The sequence below is a fragment of the Pongo pygmaeus genome, chromosome 8 (assembly GCF_028885625.2).
Source record: "Pongo pygmaeus isolate AG05252 chromosome 8, NHGRI_mPonPyg2-v2.0_pri, whole genome shotgun sequence".
In the NCBI taxonomy this organism is placed as follows: domain Eukaryota; kingdom Metazoa; phylum Chordata; class Mammalia; order Primates; family Hominidae; genus Pongo; species Pongo pygmaeus.
Window position 1 is genome coordinate 133,424,808 of NC_072381.2, and position 26,614 is coordinate 133,451,421.

General features: G+C 44.5%; 1 protein-coding gene across 6 annotated transcripts in view; it reads left to right on the top strand.

The window, feature by feature from the left end:
• PTPRE (protein tyrosine phosphatase receptor type E) overlaps positions 1–26,614 on the top strand; it is a 187,260-nt gene that overhangs the window by 68,348 nt on the left and 92,298 nt on the right. For 5 of the 6 annotated variants that reach the window (XR_008504941.2, XM_054503960.2, XM_063670397.1 and 2 more), the window contains exon 2: positions 7,651–7,673. Coding sequence is in view for 2 of the 6 variants with exons in the window: in XM_054503952.2 (XP_054359927.2) it covers positions 7,651–7,673 (23 nt within the window). In the remaining 4 variants the exon portion in view is untranslated. Of the gene's footprint in view, positions 1–7,650; positions 7,674–12,467; positions 12,785–26,614 lie in introns of those variants that run through there. The other variant, XM_054503961.2, reaches the window with a different exon arrangement.

Below are 26,614 nucleotides of genomic sequence, written 5' to 3' on the forward strand. Positions count from 1 at the left end.
TCTTTTAGGGTAAGGAGGTTGAGGTTCTGTCCATGTATTTTTTTTAATCTCTAAATCCTAAGCAATTGGCACAGAAATAGCACATAGTAGATGCTCACTAATGTTAAATGGCTGGTTCAGCATATTGATGTACTCATTCAATTAGTATTTTTTGAGTTTCTGGTACATGCGCAGAACTTTTCATATACTAAAGATGTTCAAGCTAGAGATAACAGGGTTTCTATTCAGAAATCACCAAATTAGCCATGGATGCTCTGTCTTTGGGGAGGGTCTGCACCTGCCTTCGTCATCTGTAAAATGTGGATCATACCTCCCCACCTCATAGGGCAGCTGAAATGGCAGAAAACATCCTTAATGTTAATCCAGGGTCCTACTGTACGGTGTTGGTGTAGAGATGTGAAGACACATAAAGATGGAAGGGGCGGGCAGGGAACAGCTAGGCACCAGGAGGGATACAACCAGGGCAGCCCAGAGGGCTCAGAAAAGATGTCAAGGAGAGAGTAGGACTTGACCTACTGGATCACCTGGCGTCTAGTGGGTTTGGGTGAGACTGAGGCTTTGTGGGGCAGGGAGCAGCATGAGGGAAGCAGGGAGACTGTGCTGTGTTGGAGGCCCATGAGACATGGTTGTGTGAGTGAGCGGCCTCTAGAAGGTGGATCACCGTGGTGTCTGCCTGACTTGATGCTCTTCCTGTGAGCTTCCAAACCTGTTAAGCAATCCAGAGGGCTGTTTACCAGCACATGCTACTCTTCTTATCCATGCCAATCTCATCAGCAAACATGCTATTTCCCTTATTCGTGAATAATAATTATTATTATTTCATAATAAAATGATCTTTCTGAATAATTATTTAATGCCAGAGCTCATCCATTCTGCCTTAGTGAATATTGCTTTGCCCTGGCCTCTGGCCACAGGTTACCGTGGACAGCTGAGTGTCAAGATCATCACCAACCAGGCCCTTCACACACATGCTTAGCCTCATCGCAGACCTAGGGTCACCTGGTGAAAGGCAGGTGTGTTTCCAATTGGCACGCTAAAAAAGAAAACCTGCAAACACTGATTTAACATATCTGAGTATTAGAGATCAATCATCTTCTCTGGGGCTCACTGAAGGAATTAGCTCAAGAAAAACATCTTTAGCGTGTTCAGTTACCATTAGCATCAGGCACCCAGCAAGCGTGTCCTGAGTACATTTCAGAGTCCGAGCCCAATTGGAGGAGTGAGGCAGGTAGAGGGGAGTAAAACAGGCCTTGTTTTCGAGGACTGCTCCTCTGGAGTCCCACTGCACTGCCCAGTGTGGGGAGTCCTTGTGGCAAGCTACCCTATATCTCTGAGCCTCAGTTCCCCCTCTGCAAAGTGGGTCTAATAGCAAACTCCTCATATGAGTATTGAGAGGATGCGGTGATCCCTGTTGGGTGCTTAGCGGGGAGTCTGGCATGAAGTTCCTGTCCTTACAGTGGCTGTTTCTTCTGCAAGGGTCTTCTCTTGGTGGCTGTTAACACTATCCATCCCTGTCCTCAAACACTAGAGCCCCTGCCAAGAAGCTACTCATCGGGCAAAGATTTTTTTAAAAAACATGACAGTGACTGTCACTATCTGAGAAGTGTCCATGCCCAGCACCAAGAGGTGAACAAATTCATAGCTCTCCCCTCTGGGACTTGGAGGGCACCCCTACACCTCAGAAGGGAGCCTGGAATCAAATTGCCATGTTTCCAAATTTGATGCTGATAATAATGGCATAGCCAGACGAGGCAGTATGCAAACCAGCAGACACTCGTACTTGCAAAGGAGGATTTGTCTGGCTTTCTAATTTGCATGTTTCCTAATCCAAAGAGGGTGCCTCAACCGTGGAATAATTAGAGAGTGTGTGCCTTGGTCGGGGGAGGAGGGAGTTTAAGAGGCAGGCAGGGATGCACGTGGATCTGTGCTGAGCAGCTGCCCATGAATAATTTCTAAAAGTTGCCAAATATTTAGAAGTCCTGCTCATCTGTCATAGACTGGCAAAAACGATGGTTGAGAAAAATGGGTCTTTTTTTTCCCCCAGGCTTAGCAACATTGTTTTAAAGATTTCATCTCCTTTTCAAGGTGGTTTAAGGCTGTGGGGTAGGCAGATAAGATTCTACTAAACTCCTTCATGTCAGGGAGGGCTCCCTCCCCTGGGTTCAGTAGCTCCTTCTGTCCTGTCTTTCATGCATTAGAAAATATAGACATTAACAGCTTTACTGTTGCCTGGAAGGTAAACAAGGAAGCTGTGAGTATGACATCAGTGCGAATCTGAAGCCTAGATGATTCAGAAACGTTTTGCTTTCTTCCATCATTTGAATTACCCACTGGAAGCAGAATGAAGTTGTCCGATAGAATGCAGAGACAGCCGCAGGGGCCATGGCTGCAGTTCTGTCCATTCCCACTGCACTTAATTCAAGTGATGAGGTCTCTGTTATTTTTTCATTTGGAGTAATGATCCTGCTCTTTGACCAGTCCATCTAAAGTAATGGTCATAGTCGTGGTGCTTGAGTGTTACTGTGATTGAGGGTGAATGACAGTTCTTGCTACCCCAGTGCTCTAATTGATCAGGACAACTCAGTGTCTTTAGGGAAAAACTGGAGTCCAAGAGAAGGCAGCCAGGATTGAGGAACTTGGCTCCGGGGGCTGGTCGTTCACAGTAAGACTGCTTCAAGGTCAGTATCTCTGGCACTTAACTGCATGAAGTGGAGTTTTCTTCTTGTATTCTTTCTTTATAAAATTGTAATGCATCATGAAAAGTTCACATTTTAGATATACACATAGAAACATGTAAGTAAACATGTTAAAATAAAATGTAAATGCACTTCCAAAAAATTTTTCAAGGTTGCCACTCATTTAAAAGACTAGCTTGGAGATACGCATGCTACCCACCCGCTTAGCAACCTACATTCTGCCCACTCGAATGCTTATGATGCTTCAGGCCAAGGTTGTGTGTAAAAGGCATTTTCCTTTTGTCTGAGTTTGGAAAGATTGGCCAGTCCTGTTCATCTCAGAAGTAATTTGAATGTTTCCCTTAAATGGAATAGTTCCAAGGGACTGATTCTAAATGCTGTAGTTTTATTTTCTTCTTTGCAGGGCTAGGATGCACAATAACGTCGCTCGGTCTTTCCATATCTTGTGAGTAATCAGGACCCAACCCAGCAGCCCGGCCACTTCCTGTGGGCGCCCTCACTGGCCTGACCTTGCCTGCCCCTGCCCCCTTTCCTAAGGGTGGATTTCCCCTGTTCCGATGTTGTCACCCTGTCTTTTTCCCAGGGCCTTGTCGGCTTCCTCCCTGCCTCTGTTCCCTGGAAGTAGAGTGGCTGCAGCTGTGAGCTCCAGGGACTCACCAGCCAAAGCTCCAGCCAAAGCTCCAACTCTGTGGCCAGGCTTGTCCAGGCCTCTGTGGGGCAGGCTACTTCCAAAGACCCACTTCTTCCACAGTAAATATATGGCCATCCCAGAGCTGTCCTTTCTGGAGGAGAGAACATAATGGAGCACTCTCTAGGACTGGAAAGGATTTTAAGGAATAATCCGGTATCATTATTGCCATCCGCAGAATGCCTTTCCTACACCATTCCTACACTAAAGGAATTACAGCTTCACTGGGAGGAAGGAGATATAGACAAAAGAAGCAAAACAAAACAAAAACAAAAAGAACAAGCAGACAAGACTGGGCATAGTGGCTCACGCCTGTAATGCCAGCACTTTGGGAGGCCAAGGTGGCTGGGTCGCTTGAGCCCAGGAGTTCGAGACCAGTCTGGGCAACATCAGGAGACCCTGTCTCTACAAAAAATACAGAATTAGTGGGACATGGTGGTGCACACCTGTAGTCCCAGCTATTCGGGGGGTGGCTGAGGCAGAAAGACTGCTTGAGCCCAGGAGGTCAAGGCTACAGTGAGATATGATCGTGCCACTGCACTCCAGCCTGGACTATACAGTGGGACCCTGTCTCAATTTAAGAAAAAAAATAAAATAAAACAAGCAGACAAATGTACATTGCAATGTAGGATGGCTTCCTCTGGGAGGCCTAGCCAGGAGTGGGCTCAGCAGCCCCAGGCCGGCATCACCGCTGCCCTGTCTCCTCACTCTGTGATGCGAGCCTAGAGCCTCACCAAGCCTCAGTGTCCTCATCTTTAAAGTGGGTCTCGCCGACCGGGCTTGGTGACTCACACCTGTAATCCCAGCCCTCTGGGAGGCTGAGGAGGGTGGATCACTTTAGGTCAGGAGTTGGAGACCAGCCTGGCTAACATGCTGAAACTCCATCTCTACTAAATATACAGAAGTTAGCCAGGTGTGGTGGTGCGTGCCTGTAATCCCAGCTACTCAGGAGGCTGAGGCAGGAGAATCACTTGAACCCAGGAGGCGGGGGCTGCAGTGAGCCAAGATCCCGCTACTGCACTCCAGCCTGGGTTACAGAGCGAGACTCCATCTCAAAAAATAAATAAACAAATAAAAATTTAAAAATAATAAAGTGGGTCTTGCCTTACCTACTAGGATAGTTGTTAGATGTGGGAGAGACACCATAAGCAGCGCCCAAGGCACTCCACAGCCCGAGAAATCTAAGCTCATCTCTCCTTCCCCTTGCTGGAGGACGACAATGTTCAAGAGAACAACAGGAAGCTTTCCCGTGAGTGGAAGGATGTTGTGTCAGCTTCTCACTGACCCCACTTCGTGGATCTGTCTGCTCAAACCAACCTTCCCAACCCCCAGCTTTTAAATGTGCCTCTTTCACAGTTTCGAACTTATGGCTCAATATTACAGCAGCCGTCAGCATCACAGTGTTGGCCCAATGGAAGTCTTCACTTGGTAAAGGTTTACTTTAGAGAACATTATGATTGGTTTTTGCTCTAATTCTTTAAGAAACTGATAGTTGTGGTTTCCTACTATCATGTGTGAGCCACAGACCAATAAATTACATGATCTATTTGTAGTACTAAAATTAGCAGAATGTGGTAGTGCACACCTGTAGTCCCAGCTACTTGGGAGGCTGAGGCAAGAGGACTGCTTGAGTCCAGGAGGTTGAGGCTGCAGTGAGCCATGATTGCACCACTGCACAATAAGGCAAGAGTTCAGTGTATTCTTGCCTTATTTTGTAAAAATTAGCTGCAAGTTTAATTTCAAACTATGATTTATGTTTGATTGAGGTTGTCAATCGTGCAACCATTGGCAAAGTGCCAACAGGTTCTACCAAAATTGGTCTTTTCCCATGTGGTTTTAGTCTGGTTTGACTCAAGCCTGCTGCCACTGTCTGCAGCCCTGCTCCAGAAACTTCTGCATAGGAATGGGTTTTATTTTACATTAAAAGGAATCAACATTGCATTGGAAGATTGATCATTTCTATCAATCCTCTTGAGATATTGGAGGTATAACTTCCATTCCTGGCTTCTCCCCTTGCTTGGCCCCAGTCAAACATCATGAGTCACTCTTTTTAGCATCATTTCTGGTTCATTTTGGGGAGTGGAAAGGATGGACTCTTGTAATAAGTTATTCCTACAAAAAAGCAGTTCCTCTATGTGCAGTGATCCTCAAGTAATCATTTCTTGCCCAAAAACCGATGCCCTCTCAATTCCCTGCCATCATGCTCTATGTTATACTGGGTTCCACTGCACCCTGGAAACCCTCTGTTCTTTAATATGTTACTCAACAGATTTTCCCCAGTTGTTTTATATAGCTGCCCCAGTAGATGCTTTGGCATTATATAGACTGTCTTTTACATTTCATTTATAATTGTTGTTAGTATATACAAATCTTTATTTTCTGTATTAGTAACTTTGCACCTTGTGACCTTAACTCATATATCGCCTGTAGACTATTATGTCATCTGAGAATAAAGTTTTATTTTTTTTCTTTTCAATGCTTATGTCTTTTAATTCTTTTTCCTAACTTAGTGCATTGGCTATGATTTCCAGGATAATGTTAAATAGGAGTGGGACAAATCCTTGCTTTGTTCCCAGTACTGGGGAGAAGTATTAAGTCTTTCACCATTAAGAATAATTTGAGGTGTAGGTTTGCCCAAATAGACTTAAAATTCCTTAGTAACCACAAGTATTTTTTCTGCTTCTTGGGTTTCAAACACATCTCATGGATCAGCTTTTAAATGTATAACAATATACATTTAAACAATTTTTTTAAATATAACAATTTATAACAACTTTTAATTGTGTGCTGTAGAGTCTTTATTTGATTTGATTTAAGATACCTAGTTTTGTCGGGACTAAGATAGCAAGTAGTCTATTTTAGTGGAAAACATCATGTACTGCATTCACCATTTAAAAATAGTAACAATCAAAACATGCTTCCACCCTTCACCAGTGCAGACATGCAGTGACGACTGAGCAAGGTCTCATTCACAGGTAGATAGCAGCCTAATCAATAATCCCAATGTGAGGCTGCCATGCTGACCACTCAGAACAGAACAAGCGAGTTAAATTCATCCACTGAAGAATGGGTCAACAAAATGTGGTATAGCCATGCAATGGAATATTATTCAGCCATTAAAAGAAATGAAGTACTGGTACATGCTACAATAGGGATAAGTCTCAAAAACATAATGCTATTATAAGTGAAAGAACCCAGTCACAGAAGGCCATATATAGTGTGAGTCCATTTATATGAAATACTCAGAATAGGCCAATCCATAAAGACAGAAAGTAGATTGGTGTTGCCAGGGGCTGGGGACAGGATGGAGCTTGGGAGCTAGTGAGCTAATAGTGGGTGTGGGGTTTCTTTTTGAATGATGAAAATGTTCTAATATTAGATTACATTGATAGTTTCAAGTTGGGTGAATATACTAAAAACGATTGAACTGTACACTTTAAACAAGTGAACTTTATGGTATGAAAATTATGTCTCAATAAAACTGTTTTTTAAAAAAAAATAATAACATGAGAGTTAATTTAATGGGAGCCTGGGCATGGAGGCTCATGCCTGTAATCCCAGCACTTTGGGAGCCCAAGGCGAGCAGATCACTTGGGGCCAGGAGTTCAAGACCAGCCTGGCCAACATGGTGAAACCTCGTCTCTACTAAAAATATAAAAATTAGCAGGGCATGGTGGCAAATACCTGTAGTCCTGGCTACTCAGGAGGCTGAGGCAGGAGAATCGCTTGAACTGGGAGGTGAAGGTTGCAGTGAGCTGAGATCACTCCATTGCACTCCAGCCTGGGCGACAGAGCAAGACTCCATCTCAAAAATATAATAATAATAATTAATTAATTAATGGGAATGATCAGGCTAGATAATGATTAAGCTAGAAAGCTGGAGAAAGGGAGCTGCCCCAGACCGGGTTGTAAAAGGCTCTTTTGCGGGGAGGATGGGCTAAAGAAACTACTTCAAGGGGAGGGAACCCTATAGGCCACAGCAGAAGCAGCTGACTGATGGAGCATCATGGGGGCTAGGTCAGTGGCCACACCCCACCATCAACTGACCATTAGAGGTTGTTTTAAAGTTTGGGGCAGCACATGGTTAAAAGCTGATGATTGCAGCCAAAACAAGTATCATCTAGATAAAGAGGTCTCCAGAAGACCCTGAACAATTAAGTAAAAATGGGATAGTTGACTAGTGCTGTACAGAAGGAAATGGCTAGAATTAGCAGCCAACTCCTGTTAACCAGAAAACTAACTTTTTTTTTCTTCTTTCTTTTTCAGACTATAGCCTTCACTCTCCCTCGGTGAGTACAAAACTTTTTAAAAATTATTTCTGATGTACAGATAAATAGCTTAAAATAATATGTGGGATTTAATTATTAGAAGAGCATTGTCTTCTTGAGAAAGAAGGCCATATGGTCAGCGTGTTATACTTGAATTTTATGCCTTACCTTGCTTGAACAGGCTCATATCACACCTTTTTGTTATATCATTCGTGTGTGTGTGTGCGTGTGTGTGTGTGTGTGTGTGAAATTTGGCTCAGCTGCTTGGTCTCCTGAAATGTATTGTTGAGGACACAATTTCTACATGCTTTCCTTTCACTGACGTGTCGTTGCTTTTAAAAGGGCCTAGCCTTATCTCAATGGCACACATCCAACCAGTGTTCAGGAGCTCAGGGGCACATAATTGCATTGATGGTAACTGCTTCTTAAATTGATCTGCTCTGGAGAAAACTGCTGAAAAGGAGCTTCCCCGGATTGCACACTCAGTAAAAGCAGTGTCAGGGGTGTCGCATAATTTTATGCCTTTTGGGTCCAGGCAATGGCAAAATTCCATGGCCTTGATGTCCTTAGAAAAAGGAAACTTTAAACAACAGAGCCCTTTTGCAGTCTACTTAATCAATTTAATGCTGTTAAGTTTCCTAAACAAATCGAAGGAAGAAAATCTAAGAGCTTTCACAGTGTCTGCAGCGTGCGGGCTAGTGGCACATGGACTTCTGGGTGTGCTTGCTTTCAGCGGGCACCATGATACCAGCCACCAGGAAGCTGTATTTCCTAAATGTATTGCCTTGTTTGAAAGGCACTGACTCCATTCTGGAATCATTTTCAGGTCAATGGATCAATTATTGTGCCCTGGCTGGCCCTCTTTTTTAGGCAGGGTGCCCTTTGTGGCACTGTTCCATCTGGGCATAAATGCTTATGATCATTCTTGGTGTGATCAAACGCATTTTGACTGTGTGGATTGTTTCTTTCTTTCTTGGTAAGGAATGTTAAACAAAAGTAATGATTGATTAAGCTAGAGAAGAGGGATGCCTTCATTTGCCATCTACTAAGTTAATTTTGTTGTCCATGTTCTCCATTGCATCATTATAAGACGTTGTTGATTCTGAATGGGGAACTCTTCTTGGGTAAATGTCAGCGGCGGGATCAAAGAGAAAGATCGTTACTGGAATCATATTATGGGATGGAGGATTAACTATATGAAATCTACAATCCCTTATAGCCTCAGAATCCTATACAAGGGGTGTTGGCTGGTCGATACTGGTTCGAACGCTTATTAAATGTGGCTTTCCTCAAAAGCAATGGAGCCTCGTGCTTTATCGAATGCAAATGTGCCTACCACGCTAGAATGAAATATTTGAGTGTCAGACCCCGCAGATACAGCTCCTTTTGAAATACAGGGCTCAGATTATGATTTGTTACAAGTGCATGACCTTTGCACCCCTTGTCTCTCCACTCAGTACTGGCCCCTCCGCACCCCGTTTTGCCTTCTGCCACTTCCAAAATTTCCTATTCCTCCCAGCAAGTTGACCTGCTCCCCATCAGTGAGTCAGCAGCTCCCGCAGCTGAGTGATCCTGTGACAGGTGCCTCCGGGGCTCCTCCACCTCCCTGCATTGTCTCAAAACCGGCAAGAGATTCAGAAGTGGGTGCCCCACCCAAAGGTCACTGAACATGTGTCCAGGAGCTGACTTCCTGTCCTCCCTGCATCCACCATGGGTAGTTGGCAGCCAGAGCAGCTTCAGGGGGCACCTCCCTTTTCCTGGCCCCATCCTTCCTTTGCCTCCATTTCTTTCTTTTCTTTTCTTTTCTTTTTTTGAGACAGAGTTTCACTCTTGTTACCCAGGCTGAAGTGTGATGGCGTGATCTCGGCTCACTGCAACCTCTGCCTCCCGGGTTCAAGCAATTCTCCTGGCTCAGCCTCCCGAGTAGCTGGGATTACAGACAAGCACCACCACATCTAGCTAATTTTGTATTTTTAATAGAGACGGGGTTTCTGCATGTTGGTCAGGCTGGCCTCGAACTCCCGACCTCAGGTGATCTGCCTGCCTCAGCCTCCCAAAGTGCTGGGATTACAAGCATGAGCCACCACACCCGGCCCTGCCTCCATTTCTCTGGGAAAGTAAAGCTCTGCTTCAGGAAGATCCTGAGTTCCTAGATTAAGGGTACTTCTGACTCCAGAAATCATTCTCTTGACACGAGGAAAGGGCTTTCGAAGCCTAGGTCTCCTATCTGTGCTGCCTTGTCTGCTGCCTTCGTTTGGGACCTGCCCACTGGGCCACTGATATGGTTTGGCTCTGTGTCCCCATGCAAATCTCATCTTGAATTGTACTCCCCTAATTCCCACATGTTGTGGGAGGGACCTGGTGGGAGATAATTGAATCATGGGGGTGGTTTCCCCCATACTGTTCTCATGGTAGTGAATAAGTCTCATGAGATCTGATGGTTTCTTAAGGAGTTTCCACTTTAGTTACTTCCTCATTCTCTTCTCTTGTCTGCGCCATGTGAGACATGCCTTTCACCTTCAGCCATGATTGTGAGGCCTCCCCAGCCATGTGGAACTGTGAGTCCAGTAGGCCTCTTTCTTTTGTAAATTGCCAGGTCTTGGGTATGTCTTTATCAGCATCATGAAGACGGACTATCACAGCTGCCAAGGTAGAATACCAGACTGATCTATTAGCCCGTTGCATTTTCACTACTAAGCATTTGAGACGTGTGCAGAGCTTCAGGATGTCTATTAATGGAAAGGAACTTGTTGCGCACTTGTGGGATTCAGAGACGTGCTTTTGAGTCAGTTAGAACTAAAAAGATAGTCCACCTTGGGCAGGGCGGCTAAGCCCACTAAGGCTGGAGATGGTGCCACAGCCACTGCCCACACTGGCCAGCTGACTGCAGAGGAGCCTAGTCACACGTGCTGGATGAACACATCAGCCCGTGCAAGCCTTTTCTTTTCTCTCATCCATCCATCGCTTCCTAGGATGTGATGTGACATTTCAGTGAGATGACCCAAAGTAAGCATTTAATAAAAGCTAGCTATGGGCTGGGCGCTGTGGCTCACGCCTGTAATCCCAGCACTTTGGGAGGCCAAGGCAGGTGGATCATTTGAGATCAGGAGTTCAAGACCGGCCTGGCCAACATGGTGAAACCCCGTCTCTACTAAAAATACAAAAATTAGCCGGGTGGTAGTGGCACGCACCTGTAATCCCAGCTACTTGGGAGGCTGAGGCAGGAGAATTGCTTGAGTCTGGGAGGTGGAGGTTGCAGTGAGCCAAGATTTCGCCACTGCACTCCAGCCTCCATGACAGAGTGAGACCCTGTCTCAAAAAATAAAAATAAAAATAAATAAAAGCTAGCTGTGGTTATCACTGCTACTCTTATTATGATCATCATCACAGAATCATGGCAACTGTTCCCAACTTTTAAGGAAGGCATTTAACTGGATTGTAACATATGTGCTGGTACTATAGTGGGTATCAAAAGGAGTTCCCTTTACTAGCAGTAATCCAATTTTTCACTTAAAAAAACTATATTAGTAGTTGACATCTAGGCTGGGTGCGGTGGCTCACACCTGTAATCCCAGCACTTTGGGAGGCCGAGGTGGGAGAATCACCTGAGGCCAGGAGTTCAAGACCAGCCTGGCCAACATGGTGAAACCTTGTATCTACTAAAAATACAGAAATTAGCTGAGTGTGGTGGCGGGCGCCTGTAATCCCAGCTACTTGAGAGGCTGAGGCATGAGAATTGCTTAAACCTGGGTGGTGGAGGTTGCAGTGAGCCAAGATCACGCCACTGCACTCCAGCCTGGGTGAAAGAGCAAGACTCTGTCTCAAAAAATTAAAAAAAAAATTGACATCCAAATAAATGAGTCAAGTCTTTTTTCCTGTTAAGCTGAATTAGGAAGGGTCTCTTGAGTGGAGTCACCCGTTCCCATGCTTTCCTTTCCTTTTTGTTTGTCTTTAACAATAGATTTGTGAAAATAACACTGTAGTTCATATCAGTGATCCAATATGACCAAAGTTCCTTCAACTGGAGAATGCTTGCAACTCTGTGGGTCTCTCGCATAGTATTTAATGCAATGGAATTTCAGAATTAAGAATTTATAAAAGACGTATCATTAAGGTTTAAATATTTTCTCCAGACTCTTTGAGGTCTTATATTGTTATACCTAAGGGTATCCACTAGTCAGTAAAATTAAATGATTCTGTAACTTGACTATTTCAGTTTGGTTCATGGAAATACCCAAGGAATAAAAGAAAACAAAATTAACGTGTGAATATTCAGCAACTGTGAGTTTCAATTTTAAAATGTACTTAGGCTTCCCTTCACTCGCTTGTTCTTCTTTAGTAATCTCTGTTTCCTCCTCTGTCACTTTTAAGAAGTGTGATTTTTTCTCCTCTGACTCATTTGTGTTTCTTGATGTTGATTTGAATGGCTACCATGACAGGAAAAAAAAAATCTGTTCATTTTAAAATAAAGTTCGGGGTTCTGACAGGCAGAGGGACCACTCCAAGCCTGATTCTGGCTGCATCCGCTGGGGTGATGTTTCCAGCAGTGCAGGAGCTATATGCCCCGAGCCGGCCTTCAGAATCCCAGAAAGAAGTGAGAAGCCTGGTGGGCAGAGCACATACAAAATTAAAACTTTCTAAGACACGTGATTCCTATTTCCCTTCTTCATCATATACTTGGGTTTTTTATGAACACCAATGGATTCCACGGGTTTCTTTCCAAGCCACAGTGACAAATTATTCTCCTGGTGACTGAATTAGAAGTTGACAGTAAGTTGGAAGAATGCCTTTGGATCTGACATGACAAACAGATTAATCCTTCATTTATTTCCATTTCCATTCCTCCCTCCCCCCGGGAAAGTTTCCACATTCTTTCAAGAAGTGCCTCCTAAAAGAGCCTAGTAGGTAATCCTTTGTCACAGAGCAAAGGCATGGACGTTAATCAGTCACAGTTTCCCCTAAGAGGAAACAGGAACACAGATTTCCTATATAAACTCATGTCTCGTCACCGTGTTCACAGCGGACCCAGTTCAGAGTTGGAATTCTTCTAGAAATCCTTTCTCAGCTGTCAGGGAAACATGGATTCTCCAAGGCCAGGATGGTTTCCCAGCCTCTTCCCAGGAAGACAAGAGGTAACGGGGAGCTCAGAGGGGCCTTACTTGTCTCTTTGGTCTTATGTCATGGTTGCTTCTAATATAATTTCTAAAGTACCTAAAAATCAGGCTAAAGAATATTACCAGGAAGGCGTCGTTAAATGAAAATTTGGCAAGCCTCTTAGTTACCTTTATCCAGCTCTGTGCAGGAAATCTGGGATCTGTGCTTCAGGAAACCATTTCCAGTCCACCACGCCTCGGTCGACAGTGCACTGGGGATGGCACGGAGGCATTGTCTGTTTGGGCCTGGTAGGTTGTCAGACAGCCAAGAATCCAAGGTGAGGTTCACTTTTTTAGAAAAACAGTCCCTAACAATTGCTGGGGACATAGGCCGGCTCGATGACATGGGAAAATCCCACCCATTGTAAATTAGACATTTTCTATCTTTGTAATCAAAACTGCCCTCTTCATTTTTCTTAACAACTAGATTTGTGAAGTGGCATTTTAATTAAAAGTGACACACAGAGCAAGCGTGAGGGACCTGGACTGCAGGCCAATGAGCAGGTCTTCAAGGAGCTTGTCTTCAGGCTCCTGAGGCCAGGGCCGGCACTCCGTGTGTAAGGGTTTCCTGCCTGTGCAGTTCATGTTGCGATATTGTTGGGTGCAGATGCGTGCCAACTGCCTAAGGGGTGGCATCATTCATATTAGGAGAAAGAAGACAAGAAATGTATAAACGCTTTTGGGTGTGTGAGTTACAGAGAGATTTCTCAGACCCAGCGGTGCATAAGGATGAGGTCTGGTGCCAAATGCAAGGGCTGTGAGTGGACCAGTCCTACCTGATATAGGAACTCACCCTCAACTGCAGCACCATCCCCTGGGGGTGGCCCCCTGTGGACTGAGCAACAGGAAAGGAGATCACATTCTGCTCAAAAACAACCATTTGCAGTGACTTTTTTTCTTTTTTTTTTTTTGAGACTGAGTCTTGCTCTATCACTCAGGCTGGAGTTCATTGGCACAACCTGGGCTCACTGCAAACTTTGCCTCCCGGGTTCAAGCGATTCTCCTACCTCCACCTCCCGAGTAGCTGGGATTACAGGCACCTGTCACCATGCCCAGCTAATTTTTGTGTTTTTACTAGAAATGGGTTTTGCCATATTGGCCAGGCTGGTCTCGAACTCCTGACCTCAGGTGATCCGCCCACCTCGGTCTCCCAAAGTGCTGGGATTACAGGCATGAACCACCTTACCTGGCCTGCGGTGACTTTTTAAAGCTGCTTATACACATGAACATAAAGATGGAAACAACAGATGCGGGGAACTCCAAAGGGAAGGAGGAAGGGAGGAGAGCAAGTGTTGAAAAACTCTCTATTAGGTACTATGTTCACTATTGGGGTGATAGGTTCGATAGAAGCTCAAAGCCCAGCATTGTGCAATGTACCCATGTAACAAACCTGCACACATACTCTCGAATCTACAATAACATTTTTTAAAACTGCTTATTATGTTGCAGAGTTTGGTAAAAATTATTTAAAATGGTAATAAAGGAAGGATCTCTGTGGAACTACTGAACAAAAACATGTCATATAATAGATTTTCTGAGTAGCTTTTCTCCTTGTTTTGAATAGAAATGAGCAAAAGCAAAAAAAACAAAAACTGGATTTGTGTTTATTTTATGGTGAGGGCTGATTCAGTTCTAACAACTTTTAAAAAATGTGTTGATAGTATTTAACTGATTTCAAACAACTCTACCAAGATTCATCTGCTATCAGAAATGGTGCAGATTTCATGTTCAAGTGCTATAACATATACATATAGATAGCTTCTTAAAGCTATATATATTATATTTTACATATACATATTATATATTTAAAGCTATCATGTTACCATGTTGCTGCTGAGAAATGAATTTTTTTAAATCTCATGTTTGTGAAATTATTATTTAGAAAAACAGGATTTGCTCTATTTCCTGTTTTTCCAGATAACTTACGTGCCTCATGCTTAAACAAAAATTGCATTTCTGATAAGACACATACATATGGAGCACTTATTTACAAAGCATGCTCAAATTCGTGATCTCAAGTGGGCCCCCTAAACACGCAGAGGCAGCAGTCCAGGCATGCCTTGTCACCTCTCCCTTAAAGAGGGGAAAACAGAGACCCAGGCAGGCTGGATAAGTGAGTTGTAGGACAGTGGAAAGGAAGTGCCAGTCCCCGGCGGTGCTCTCTCGGACTGAAACGGTGCTCCTCTCCAACTGAAAAAACAGTCAGCTCTCATTACCACCACCAAAGGTGACGTTCAGACCTGCCAGAAGAAAAACTTTTCCGTTATGAAAAATATTATTTGACAGTTATGCAAGTGACAGAGAACATTAACAAATAAGAACATATCCTGTGGATTCTGCAAACGGTTTGCTGGTTGATAATTATATTTTGGAACAGTTTTATGATCACTTGAGTTGATCTTGGCCAGAGTTCCCAATTATTTCTGCATGTTATCTGCTGACCAAATCCAGCTTTCTAATCTCTTTTCACACACTTGGCACGTTTCCTTTCAGCACAGCCAATAATTTGTTCATTCGCTCACTGAGGGTTTATCAGCTTTATCAGGTATCTCTTGCAAGCTTATAATTGTGCAAGATATTGAAAAATGAAGTGGTTGATTCTAGTTCTAATTTCAGGAAATATTGCTTAGAGAGCCAATGTTTGAGTCCTTTCTCTACTAAGTATAAATGTGTGTTTTGCCCAGGAGCCTAGCAAAATTATTGATTAGAAAGATTTTAGTTCTGGAAAGTTGAATGACCCCTGTAATCCCAGCACTTTGGGAGGCTGAGGTGGTTGGATCACTTGAGGTCAGGAGTTCAAGAGCAGCCTGGCCAGTATGGTGAAACCTCATCTCCACTAAAAAATACAAAAATTAGCCAGGCATGGTGGCATGTGCCCGTAATCTCGGTTACTCAGGAGGCAGAGGAAGGAGAATCGCTTGAACCCAGGAGGCAGAGGTTGCAGCGAGCCGAGACTGCACCATTGCACTCCAGCCTGGGTGACAGAGCACGACTCCATCTCAAAAAAAAAAAAAAAAAAAAAGAAAGAAAAGAAAAGAAGCGGAGTGACTTAGACTTGTCACTTCATCACTCTGAGTCACACCTTCTTGGTCTAAAACATAAAGAGCTGGGTGAGAATTGTTTAAAGACATCTTCAAGACCTAGAGTTCTATGCTCTGGGGTGGTGCTGGTCTGGATTTGGAGTTAGCAACAGAAATCCCCAAAAAGTAACTACTGCAGGTGTCGGCCATGACTGGGACCAGCCGCACTCATCCCCTTGTCTTGCAGGATGTGTCTGCACGTTTTGGGGTGAATGTTTTGTCATCTTCCTATGAGAAAGCAGCACTGGCCTGGGGGCTTCCTCCTCCTGCCTCACTCATTTGTTTTTGCTCTCTCACTGCTCTCCGAAAGAAGCAAGAACATATTTTAAAAAAGCATTTTATTCCCCTTCCTGTGTCCATGTGTTCTCATTGTTCAATTCCCACCTATGAGTGAGAATATTCGGTGTTTGGTTTTTTGTTCTTGCGATAGTTTACTGAGAATGATGATTTCCAATTTCATCCATGTCCCTACAAAGGACATGAACTCATCATTTTTTATGGCTGCATAGTATTCCATGGTGTATATGTGCCACATTTTCTTAATCCAGTCTATCATTGTTGGACATTTGGGTTGGTTCCAAGTCTTTGCTGTTGTGAATAATGCCGCAGTAAACATACGTGTGCATGTGTCTTTATAGCAGCATGATTTATAGTCCTTTGGGTATATACCCAGTAATGGGATGGCTGGGTCGAATGGAATTTCTAGTTCTAGATCCCTGAGGAATCGCCACACTGACTTCCACAAGGGTTGAACTAGTTTACAGTCCCACCAACAGTGTAAAAGTGTTCCTATTTCTCCACATCCTCTCCAGCACCTGTTGTTTCCTGACTTTTTAATGACTGCCATTCTAACTGGTGTGAGATGGTATCTCATTGTGGTTTTGATTTGCATTTCTCTGATGGCCAGTGATGGTGAGCATTTTTTCATGTGTTTTTTGGCTGCATAAATGTCTTCTTTCGAGAAGTGTCTCTTCATGTTGTGGGGTGGGGGGAGGGGGGAGGGATAGCATTGGGAGATATACCTAATGCTAGATGACGAGTTAGTGGGTGCAGCGCACCAGCATGGCACATGTATACATATGTAACTTACCTGCACATTGCGCACATGTAACATAAAACCTAAAGTAGAATAATAATAATAATATAAATAAATAAATAAATAAATTTTAAAAATAATAATAATTTTTTAAAAAGCATTTTATTAATGGAAAATTTTTATTTGAAATATGGTCTTTTCCTTTTTATAATGTTGCTTCTATTCAGGAAGGAAAAGCTGAGAATCCGTGGGCTTTGATTTTAAAACTCAAACAGAAATGTTAGTTAATAAAACAAAGGTATTTTTCCCACTGTTCTGAGGGCCGTTCTGGCAAATGGTTCCGGGGGCCACGTGATGGTTTATGTTACTAGAAGAAGTGATTCACTGGGAAGGTGAATCACTTCATCTCGTCAGAAACCATGGAAACCCTCGATATCACTCTGTTCCCCTCTTAGGGGAGTTCTCAACAGAAGACACACTGGAAAGTGGATGTCACCGGGATGAAGTTAGAAATCCCAAAAGTAGACTATTTGAGCAAGATCAAATTCAAAGGCATCACTATTTTCAAAACCTGTTTTTGGCTTCCTTCCAATCTGAAGCCAACACCGACATTCTGTTATGCTGTTTCCCGTGTGGGCGGATTGACTTAATTTTTAATGAGTGATTCACTACCCACGGCTGTATGTTTTCCGCCTGCTGAGCTGAGAATTAAGTCATTTTCCTTTAAAAAATTCATTCTGATACCAGCTGAGTAATGTGGTTCTCAGTGTTTGAGACAAGGAGAAATGTTAATATCACTTAAGAGAAGGCATTTAACCTGACCCAGGCTCTTAAGACACGGCAATCATGACGCCATCATGACTGGAATGCTCTCTAGAAAAGGAGCCTGTCTCATTCAGCTTTCAAAAACATTTCTTTCTTCTATAAAAATATTTTCCAAAGTTGTGCAATTTCTTGAAAGATTTTCTGAGGGTAATACAAATCCAATCCATTTGGGAAGTCCCGTGGCAGGTTTCCTAATGAGAAGCCTAGTAATATCATGTGTTTCCCTACGGTGTTCACAGGGTCTCACCCCTGTCCACTCTGATTATTCCGACTGGCCTCTGTCCGTCCAGCAGGGATCTGGCAGTCCTTTCTGATCCATAATCTTTATTAAAATAGCACCAGAGGTACTTGTGGCCACCAGAGCTATTTAGCTCCTGTCTTGGGCCCCATCCCTTACCAAACTGTTCCCTCTCCTGGGCCCCTCAACACCACTCCTTCAAGATGACTGTGAAGCACAGGCTGCCCTGTCTTTACAGTGAGTCCCTCCTGCCTGGCCTGAGCACAGAGCAGTGAGCCCGCCAGGTGAGCAGCTGAAGCTCATCCCCGTGCCCAGCACCTCGGGGCCCCCCGGATCAGATTTTACCCAGTAGAACCCAAGAACCTAGAGGATGGGAAACACAGCTAGCAAGGAGGCAGCAGGAGGGGTGCAAATCAGAGGGGTGAGAAAGGGAGGCTGGAGGGGCAGGTGGGGCATTCGGGAGTCAGTCGTGGGGAAAACAACATGACCAGAAAAGGAGCAGAGGTGGGGCCTGTGAGGCTCAGGTGCCGAGTGTCTGTGCTAAGCAACCACGTGGGGGTCAGCAGGTCACCCCTCTTCTAAGGACATCCGTCTCCCTAGCTGCCCAGTGGAGCCACCTCTACAAGGCTCTAGGGTTCTCGCCATCCAGGTTGGGCCCTCAGAGGAAACTTAAAAGTTCTAGCACAAAATTCATAGCACACTGAAAATACAGGGGGTGGCAGCTGGGGGTCTCTTTCCTTTGGGGATGATCTGCTCTTAATCCAACATCTTGGGCCTCAGCTCAGGGCTTCCTGAAGCCGAGCTTCCCTGGAGAAGAGGTCCCCTGTACAGGGCTGCTGCTCGCCAGCGCTCCTGGGCCTAGGGGCACTCAGGAAACACCCAGGTTACCCTCAGGGTCAGACCGCAGGCCTGGAGCCGCTCCTTTTGCTGATGCACCTGTATCAGAAAGCCAGACACCTGCTCTAGAAACCTAGGTACCAGGTCTAAAATCCAAACACAGCATCAGGAGCCCAAATACCTGGTTAGAATCCAAGTCCCCATTCAGAAAACTAAGTATCATGCAACAAATCCAAATACCTCTTCAGAAACCCAAATATGTGGTCAGAAAGCCAAGTGCGTGCCCAGGCATTTGTAATAACCGTGCAAGTGGGAGTCTTCATTTTTCTCCAGAACATGTAGCCCCTTTCTGAAATTCATCATAAAGCTAAAAAATAAATAAGAATTGTTTTATTTCAGTGAGGCTGTAGTGCATTTTTTTAAATGTGTCTGCTGTGTATATCACAGTGTGCCTGGGATATTTGAAAAAGTTTGAAGTTGCCCCTGGTCACAGAATCTAGGGTCCTGATTGAAAATGAGCAGAGGGTTGAGGAAATAGACTCACTGAAATTGCATATTCAGGTCTATGAAAGACAGAGAACTACATCAGGGGTGTCACAGCAACCCGGGGGCTCCTCTTCTAAGTTTCTTAAATCCCCAGGAAAGGGTTTTCTTTGAAGACGTGGTTAAAAGGAAATGAACTACTAATCTTGAGAAATGAAAAGTCAAGTTCAGAGAACGGCCTGACAGTTCGAGCGATCAGAGAGTGCATGTTTTCTCTAACTCCCATTTTCTACTTTATCCATAATTTATATGATGTGTGACACATAACTTGAAGCTAATGCGTGGTGGTGCCACCGCAGAGGGACAGAAAACAGTTGATGTGGAAGCCATGCCTGACTGTCACAGATGGGGGTGGGGGGCCAGGGTCTCAGCTCCTGGAGGGGGCGAGGGAGCCCATTGTCCTGGGATCCCCAGGGCTTACCCAGTGTGCATCGGGTCTCAGGAACCTGCTTTGCTGATGGATGTGTGAATGAGTGGACGAACAGGCGTGGAAGGAGGGGAGTAGGGAGAAGACAGTTGTATCTTTGCATTCCTCACAGAGCCTGGGGCAGCACTTAGCACAAACAGGGCTGGCTACTTAAAACCCGGGGTCACTCGTTCGAAAGGCAGGAAAAAAAGCTTTTTCCTTTCTTCGTGTTCTCTCTCTGGACCTTTCATAGTGGTGTGTGTGTGTGTGTGTTACCTTCTATTTAATGTCACATTCCCCCAGGCACTAGGATACTCTCACTGCCTTCAACTGGGCAGGTAGAGGGCATCCATCCAGCCCCCATCCTACCTGTTGAGGAGTAGGGGGAGTCTCAGTTGCTGGTCAGGGCAGGAAGTGGACAGTCAAGAACCCAGCGGGGTGGAGCAGAAGGTGGGCCCGGTGTGAGTTGAGGGGCCGTACCCCGGCACACGTCCCATTGCCCCACCAGAGTTCCCTCACAAAACACAAGTTCAGAGATAAAATTCTTATGACAGATGAAGGTAGCAGTTACAGAGCATTAAACCGCAAGCATGAGGGGCTCTCTTCTGAGTGAGGGCCTGAGCACTGCTCTGCTCTCGCATCCCCGAAGCCCACCCTGAGTACAAGAAGTGAGGGTCAGAGCCCTGCAGCGTCCTCCCCATGGTGACTGGCGAAGGACTTTCTTTTCCAGGGGAGCACAGCCAGAGCTCTCTTCTCTGATTCCATCATTAGTTTCTGGAAAGGCCTTCCCTGCCCACTCTATCTGATGCTACCTATACAACTTCCAGTCCCAAGTTACTTTCTGTACCCCCATTTTACTTTATATTGTCATTAAAGCACTTACCAGTATTTGGAACTGTGGTATTTACCCATTCCCTCACCCGCAAGAACGCTGGCCCCATAGGATGGGGATTCCGTCCCTCTGTCCCCTTGCACAAGTGCTGGCATGAGAGAGGCACCCAGTGAATTTTAGGTGCATGAATGAATAGTCTTTATGTGACTTTGTATCCTTTTAGGAGCAAGCTGGATATAAATAAATACATGAAGTCAACTAACACCTCCAACTGTCTCAGTCAATTTTCAGTGATTTTTCTCTGTCCAACACCAGACTGGCTTCAGTGATTTCTTTCACTGATGTGGCCACATTTGTTTTGTTTTATTTTGTGGCCATGCAGCCAGATGTCTCAGGGGCTGTTTGTCCTCCTGACTCCCCGCTGGAACGTAGGGGAGAGCCTCATTCCAGGTCTGCACTGGCCCCAAACTGGGCCAAGACTGCACATTTCAGTTCACTTTGGGTTTCTGATAGTAGTTCTCTCCACAACCCCCCATCCCTAGGATTCCTAAAAGCTAAGGGATATGCCAACCAATCCAAGCCACCTACTAATATTGAACTTCTGTGTCTTGAAAAGGGATTTGGTTTTGAAACAGTCACTGGGAGATGCGTTCTAAGGTGAGGCCTTCCCAGTCAATAAACCTGTAGGTGTTGCCCACCAAACAAAGTAAATCTGACCTCAGCCCAGTCCCATGGTGGTGCCTATTCCATCAGGGCAGAAGGTCAGCAGCTGGCAAGAGAGGCTCAACCCCCACCACTCCTGAGAGCCAGGAGGCCCCGGCATTCAAACTCAGGCTTCACAGATCCACACATCTTTGTTCTCAGAGAGGAGAACCCAAAGTGTGTCTCCCAGTGAGTTCTGAGGATGAGGGAATTATGAAGGGCACCATGTCCGCTTGTGAGATAAACCGACCCACCTGGTTCCTCATAGTGGGAGGTGGCTCAAGTGTCAAGTGGCCCATGCTACCTGGTCTTCTTGGTTTTCTTCCATCCGCTTCCCTGGAGATGGTTATGTGCTTTGCTTCTTACTAAACGTATCCAGAAGCCAAGGAAAGCTAGGAGGAGGAGTGGGATCTGGATCTGTGGATCCAGAATAGCACCGCAAAATTACCCAGCTGGGGCTTAGCTGACTGTCCAGACCCTGATGGTGGGGTTTAGAATTGGATAGCATCCAAGCCTTTCTGTGATTTCATCAGCACCATCATGCAATAGGTTGTTTAAACACCGATATGAAAACTTGTTTTCCAACGATGCTGCAACATTTGATTAATTCTTCTGGATGGGATAGCAAGATGGCTAAAGCAAGCATTGCTTGCAGTTATGATGAATTTGCTGAGTGTCAGAGGAAAATTGTCAGGCCACAAACTAATCATTCTTAGGTGCCTCATTTAGCATTCTGTCCATGTTTATACCAACTCTACACAAGCGCACACACACACACGCAAAATATTCCAGACCACCTTGAGCTAAATGGATTTGACCTCTATTTATAAAGTGTGCATTAGCGTGAAATGGAGGGGGGCTTTCTCTGAGGGTTCAGCAAGCCATCTAGCCTACATGCTCATGTCTTAGATGCCAGCCTTGGTCTTAAAGAGCCTGGTTTCTAAGGGAAAATTCATGTCATGGACATCTTGTTGCCAGGAATCAGTGTGATTCACTTTTCATTTCAGGATGATGTTGAGTCTCCTGTGTTATTCCCAGTGTGGACGTGGAGCAGTGACTGATGTCTAATTATTTGGAAGGGAGAGAGCTTCTCTAAGAAGGACATGCAATGTCGGAAGCTTCTGTTGCTTGGCAACATGTAACTTTACCTATGTTTCACCAAAGGCAGTTTAAAGGGCTAAAGACGCCCATTCAGGCAATAGTAGATTGCAAGGAAGATCTCGAAACCTGCCCCGTCAAAATCACTTTCCACCATAGAAATAAACACCTAAGAGAGGGTTTGGGACGTGAGTGGTTGCATGTTGCATACCAGCAAACAGGGTGAGAAAGAAGGCAGTGGTGCCATTTTTCCACAATCATACTGTGTACGTGCCCTGTTAAAGTTGATTCCAATTGCTCATTCCTTACAGTAAAACCTCCAACCTGAGACTTCCCTTCAGAATGTATGCCCCTGCAGCTTCCCCAGTTTTTAGGACTGTGGCACCTCACTGGAACCCATGCCAGCCCCTTCCCATCCAGCTAGTATGCCTCCCGGCATTCAGCTTCAGCCTCCAGCCTTGTTTCATGTCAGCAGCTGAGCTCATGAAAACTCTTCTTTCCAATGAAGGAGGAGGCTGAGAGGTGCACCAATGGCTGGATCCAGGCACATGCAGGCTCCGAGTTCACAGAAGCAGGGCCGTCATGTCCCGGCTATTGGGAGTTCCTGTGAATGTTGCAACTCTCATTTCTTTTTGAAGTGGGTGTGTAAGAAGCATGTCTGTTCATTGTGGCAGCCTGAGTTTTGGAGGCCCCACAACATTCTTTCCTACGTGGAAAGAGTTTTCTTTTTAATTCAGAAACAACAAACCTTCTCAGCCTCAAACCAGGCCAATCTTACAGTGTCATGGCAAAAAAAAAAAAAAAAAAAAAAAAAAAAAAGAAAGAAAAAATTAAAACATGCAAAGCAAAAAACAAATAGAAAAAAAAGAACACAGTGCAACAGTCAAAATCAGGTTAACTTAATGAATTTGGGCCGAACTTAGATTTAACATTTCCTTGAAGTTTGGCTCCCATAAATCATCTGTCTTTTTCAAACAGCAGCCTCTGAAGTACAATCCAGCTTATTTCTCCCCTTTTGATCAATGCTCTTCCCAGGAATCAAACCCAGCTCTTACAAGCATTTGAAATGAAAGCTAAAGACAGCTGACCACTAACTGGCCCTGAACACCCAGGTACACTCTGAGTTTGCCCACAAGGAAAAGTTATGGGGTCCTCATGCTCCAAAGGGGACTCTGTGTTCAAGGTAATCTCCCAAGTCCCTCTGCTGCTGCTGGCTGTGAGGTATCAACATCCTCCCCCAACCTGGACTCAGGGGCTGCAGCCTCAGAGGACCAGCATCGTGGAGTTCAAGTTCAGTTCAGCACTTGAATAGTACATCCTTCAGGAAGCCAGGGCACTGAAGACTGAAAAGCAGAATCCATAACATTCATGTATATTTAAAAGCCAGAGTTCACAAATCAGAGACCTTAGGAATTAATGTAAGTACATGTACATGTATTTGTGGCTATGTGTACTAGTTACAAATAAGAGACAAGAAAGGACATATACAAATAGGAGAACGAAGCATATTCAAAAATGAATACGGCAAAAGTTCAAATGAATGTGAACTAACAACAAAAAAATATAGTTTCTCATTTCTAGGCATATTACTTCTGCTTTTTCAAAACCATTTCTCAAGTTATTGATAATAATACGAATTCTGTCCTTAAATTGCTTAATGAAGGAGAGTAAATTAATGTATTTTAAGATGATCTTTCTGTTTTTAAGTCCCGCTGCTTCCGTCACATTTACACTGGCACACACGGACCCTTCCATCTGTCCCCATTCGTCATCAGTGTGAGATGAAGCTAAGAGTTCGATTCACTAAGTTTTATATAGCCAGTACCACGTGAAACACATGACTTGATTTAAGTGTGTGGTATGACTGCAATGGGAAGCAGTTGAACACACAGCAGCAATACTGCACCATCACCATGACAACCAGTGGAAATAATGGCCCCCTTTGGGAATAAAAGAGATCTCAAATCCTGTTGCAGTCAGTAGCGCTGGCTGTCTGCAGTAGAGATGGTTTTCAATGATTGTTTCAGAAATTCCTTTTCAACAGAAAATGAACGAGAAGGGGAGTTTTCAGAAAATAAATGGATTTGCAGACAACTAATGTCATCATCAAAGTCACCAAAGAAAGCAAAGCAGCGACTGGGGAAGCTGAGGCTGAAGTAGCAAGGGCATTCCACCCAGGCTGCTGTTCCAGTCGCTGTGAAAGCCTGGTCACTGTCTTTGCCACTTAGAACACATCTCTGGGAATGCTGTCGATCTGTGCCTCCATCTTTTAAAGGCTTTCCATTTCTGTCTGGATTTTTTCTTTATGGGAGGCAGAAATAATAGTGAATTGAATGAAATGGAGTATATAAGTGTCTAGCACAGTCCTTGGCACATAGAAAGTGCTCTGTAAACGGTACTTAACATCAAATTCTTGGGATGAATGAAAGTGAGTGCCTGGCGCTGCACATAGGAAGTGTAATCGTCTTTTAGAGGAAAAGACGTGGCAGCAAACCATCCTCCCGACATGACGTGCTGCGTTGGTGCGTTTATGTCCCTGTTCTTTCTGAAGGACTCAAAATTGTGTTGGAGCTACTGGTGCACCTTTGTAAGACCTGCACTAACGACCGCGTCACTGGGAAGGGCACTTCTTTATGAAGTCGCCATATTCCCAGGGAGACTGGTCAACCCATAGAATGTGAAAAAAAAGAAGCTATGTGAAAAAATATTCCCCTTTGTCACAGAGAAGGAGAACTTGGTGAGGCTGGGCTGCTGCAGGAGCCTCAGTTTTTCAGATAACAGAACGGAGTAGAACTTGAGGGTCCATTTCCCTTTTTGTTTTAGGAAGTGCTGTAGAAGGGGGCAAAGAGATCTTCGATATGAGAAGGTATTTCTTCAAAGCAGCACCGTGCCTGAAATAGCATTAGCATTGTTCTTTACGCTGAGAGAGAGGGAAATGGGAATTTGGTGTTCAACGGGTTTAAAGTTTCAGTTACAAGAGATGAACAAGTCCGAGAGCTCTGCTGTGCCACATCATGCCTATAGTCACCGAGACTGCATTGTACACTTTTTTGTTAAAAGGTAAATCTCATGTTAAATGTTATTACTACAATTAAAAAGAAGCCCTAGGCTGTGTTTGCAGAAAGGCACTAACCATACATGTGCTCAAGAGCCCTTTTGTGTTTTCTTCACTTCATGTTGTAGTTCAATTTAGTTTTGCTTTGCAAGGATCCTCGGAAAGTGTATCATCAGCAATGACTTTTATTTTAAAACTAAATGTAAACCACGGGGGGAAATCATGATCGACGTTGCTCATTGTCCTTTCTTCCTCCCTGTGGGCTGTGAATCCAACTCGTCCTGGGAGCAGGGTGCTCTCGCCTTCTGTTCCTCTCTGAGCTCAGTGCACAGAAGCATTCTGCTCACCCAGCTGGGACTGCTGACTGCATCACGGAGCACACAGGTTGCACAGTTCTCAGCAGCTACACTGGATTATATGCCGCCTTTCTTACTGACTGATTATGAACTTAAAACAAATTCACTCTGCTGCTGTGAATTATACATTTATTTTTAAGCATTTATTTCAACTTGAGATGAGCGGTCTCTCCTGTAAATTTCTCCCTGCTGGATCTTTGCTCTGGTTTCTGGTGACATAGTGTGAGTGCCAGCAGCCGCGAGCCTCAGAAGGAAAATTACAAAGGGAATACTCAGTAAATAATGTATTGCCTTTCGCATCAGTAGCCTGCTTGGAAATGTTCAGATTATCAGCCCAGGAGACTCCAGTGCAGTGGACATGGGTCTGAACGAATTGATCACCTAGGGGCTACTGAGAACGCGGTGCTCTGTAAGTATCCATGGATGCACAGCGCAGACGCGGAAAGGGATCCCCAGAATGTTCCTTCTGTTGCTGGTTTAGATTGTGAGGAAAAAATGCATTTTCCATGAGTCTTTAATTTAGTATTGAATGTTGTTACTGGTTGATAATTTAGGAACGTCACAGCAGTTCTATTCCTTGTCAGCTCTGCTTGAGCCTCTCTCCCCGTTTCTAAAATGTAACGTCCATTAGTTGGTGGGGTAACAGTTTGGTTCAAATGCTTTTCTGCCTGTTTTATGTCTTCTTCTTCATTAACTTGATACTTAACGTATAAGTAATCCCTCTTTCACCTAAAATAAAAGAGCTAAATTTTCTTTAAGCAAACATAACACCCTTAGAATTTTGGACCCGCACCCTTCAAC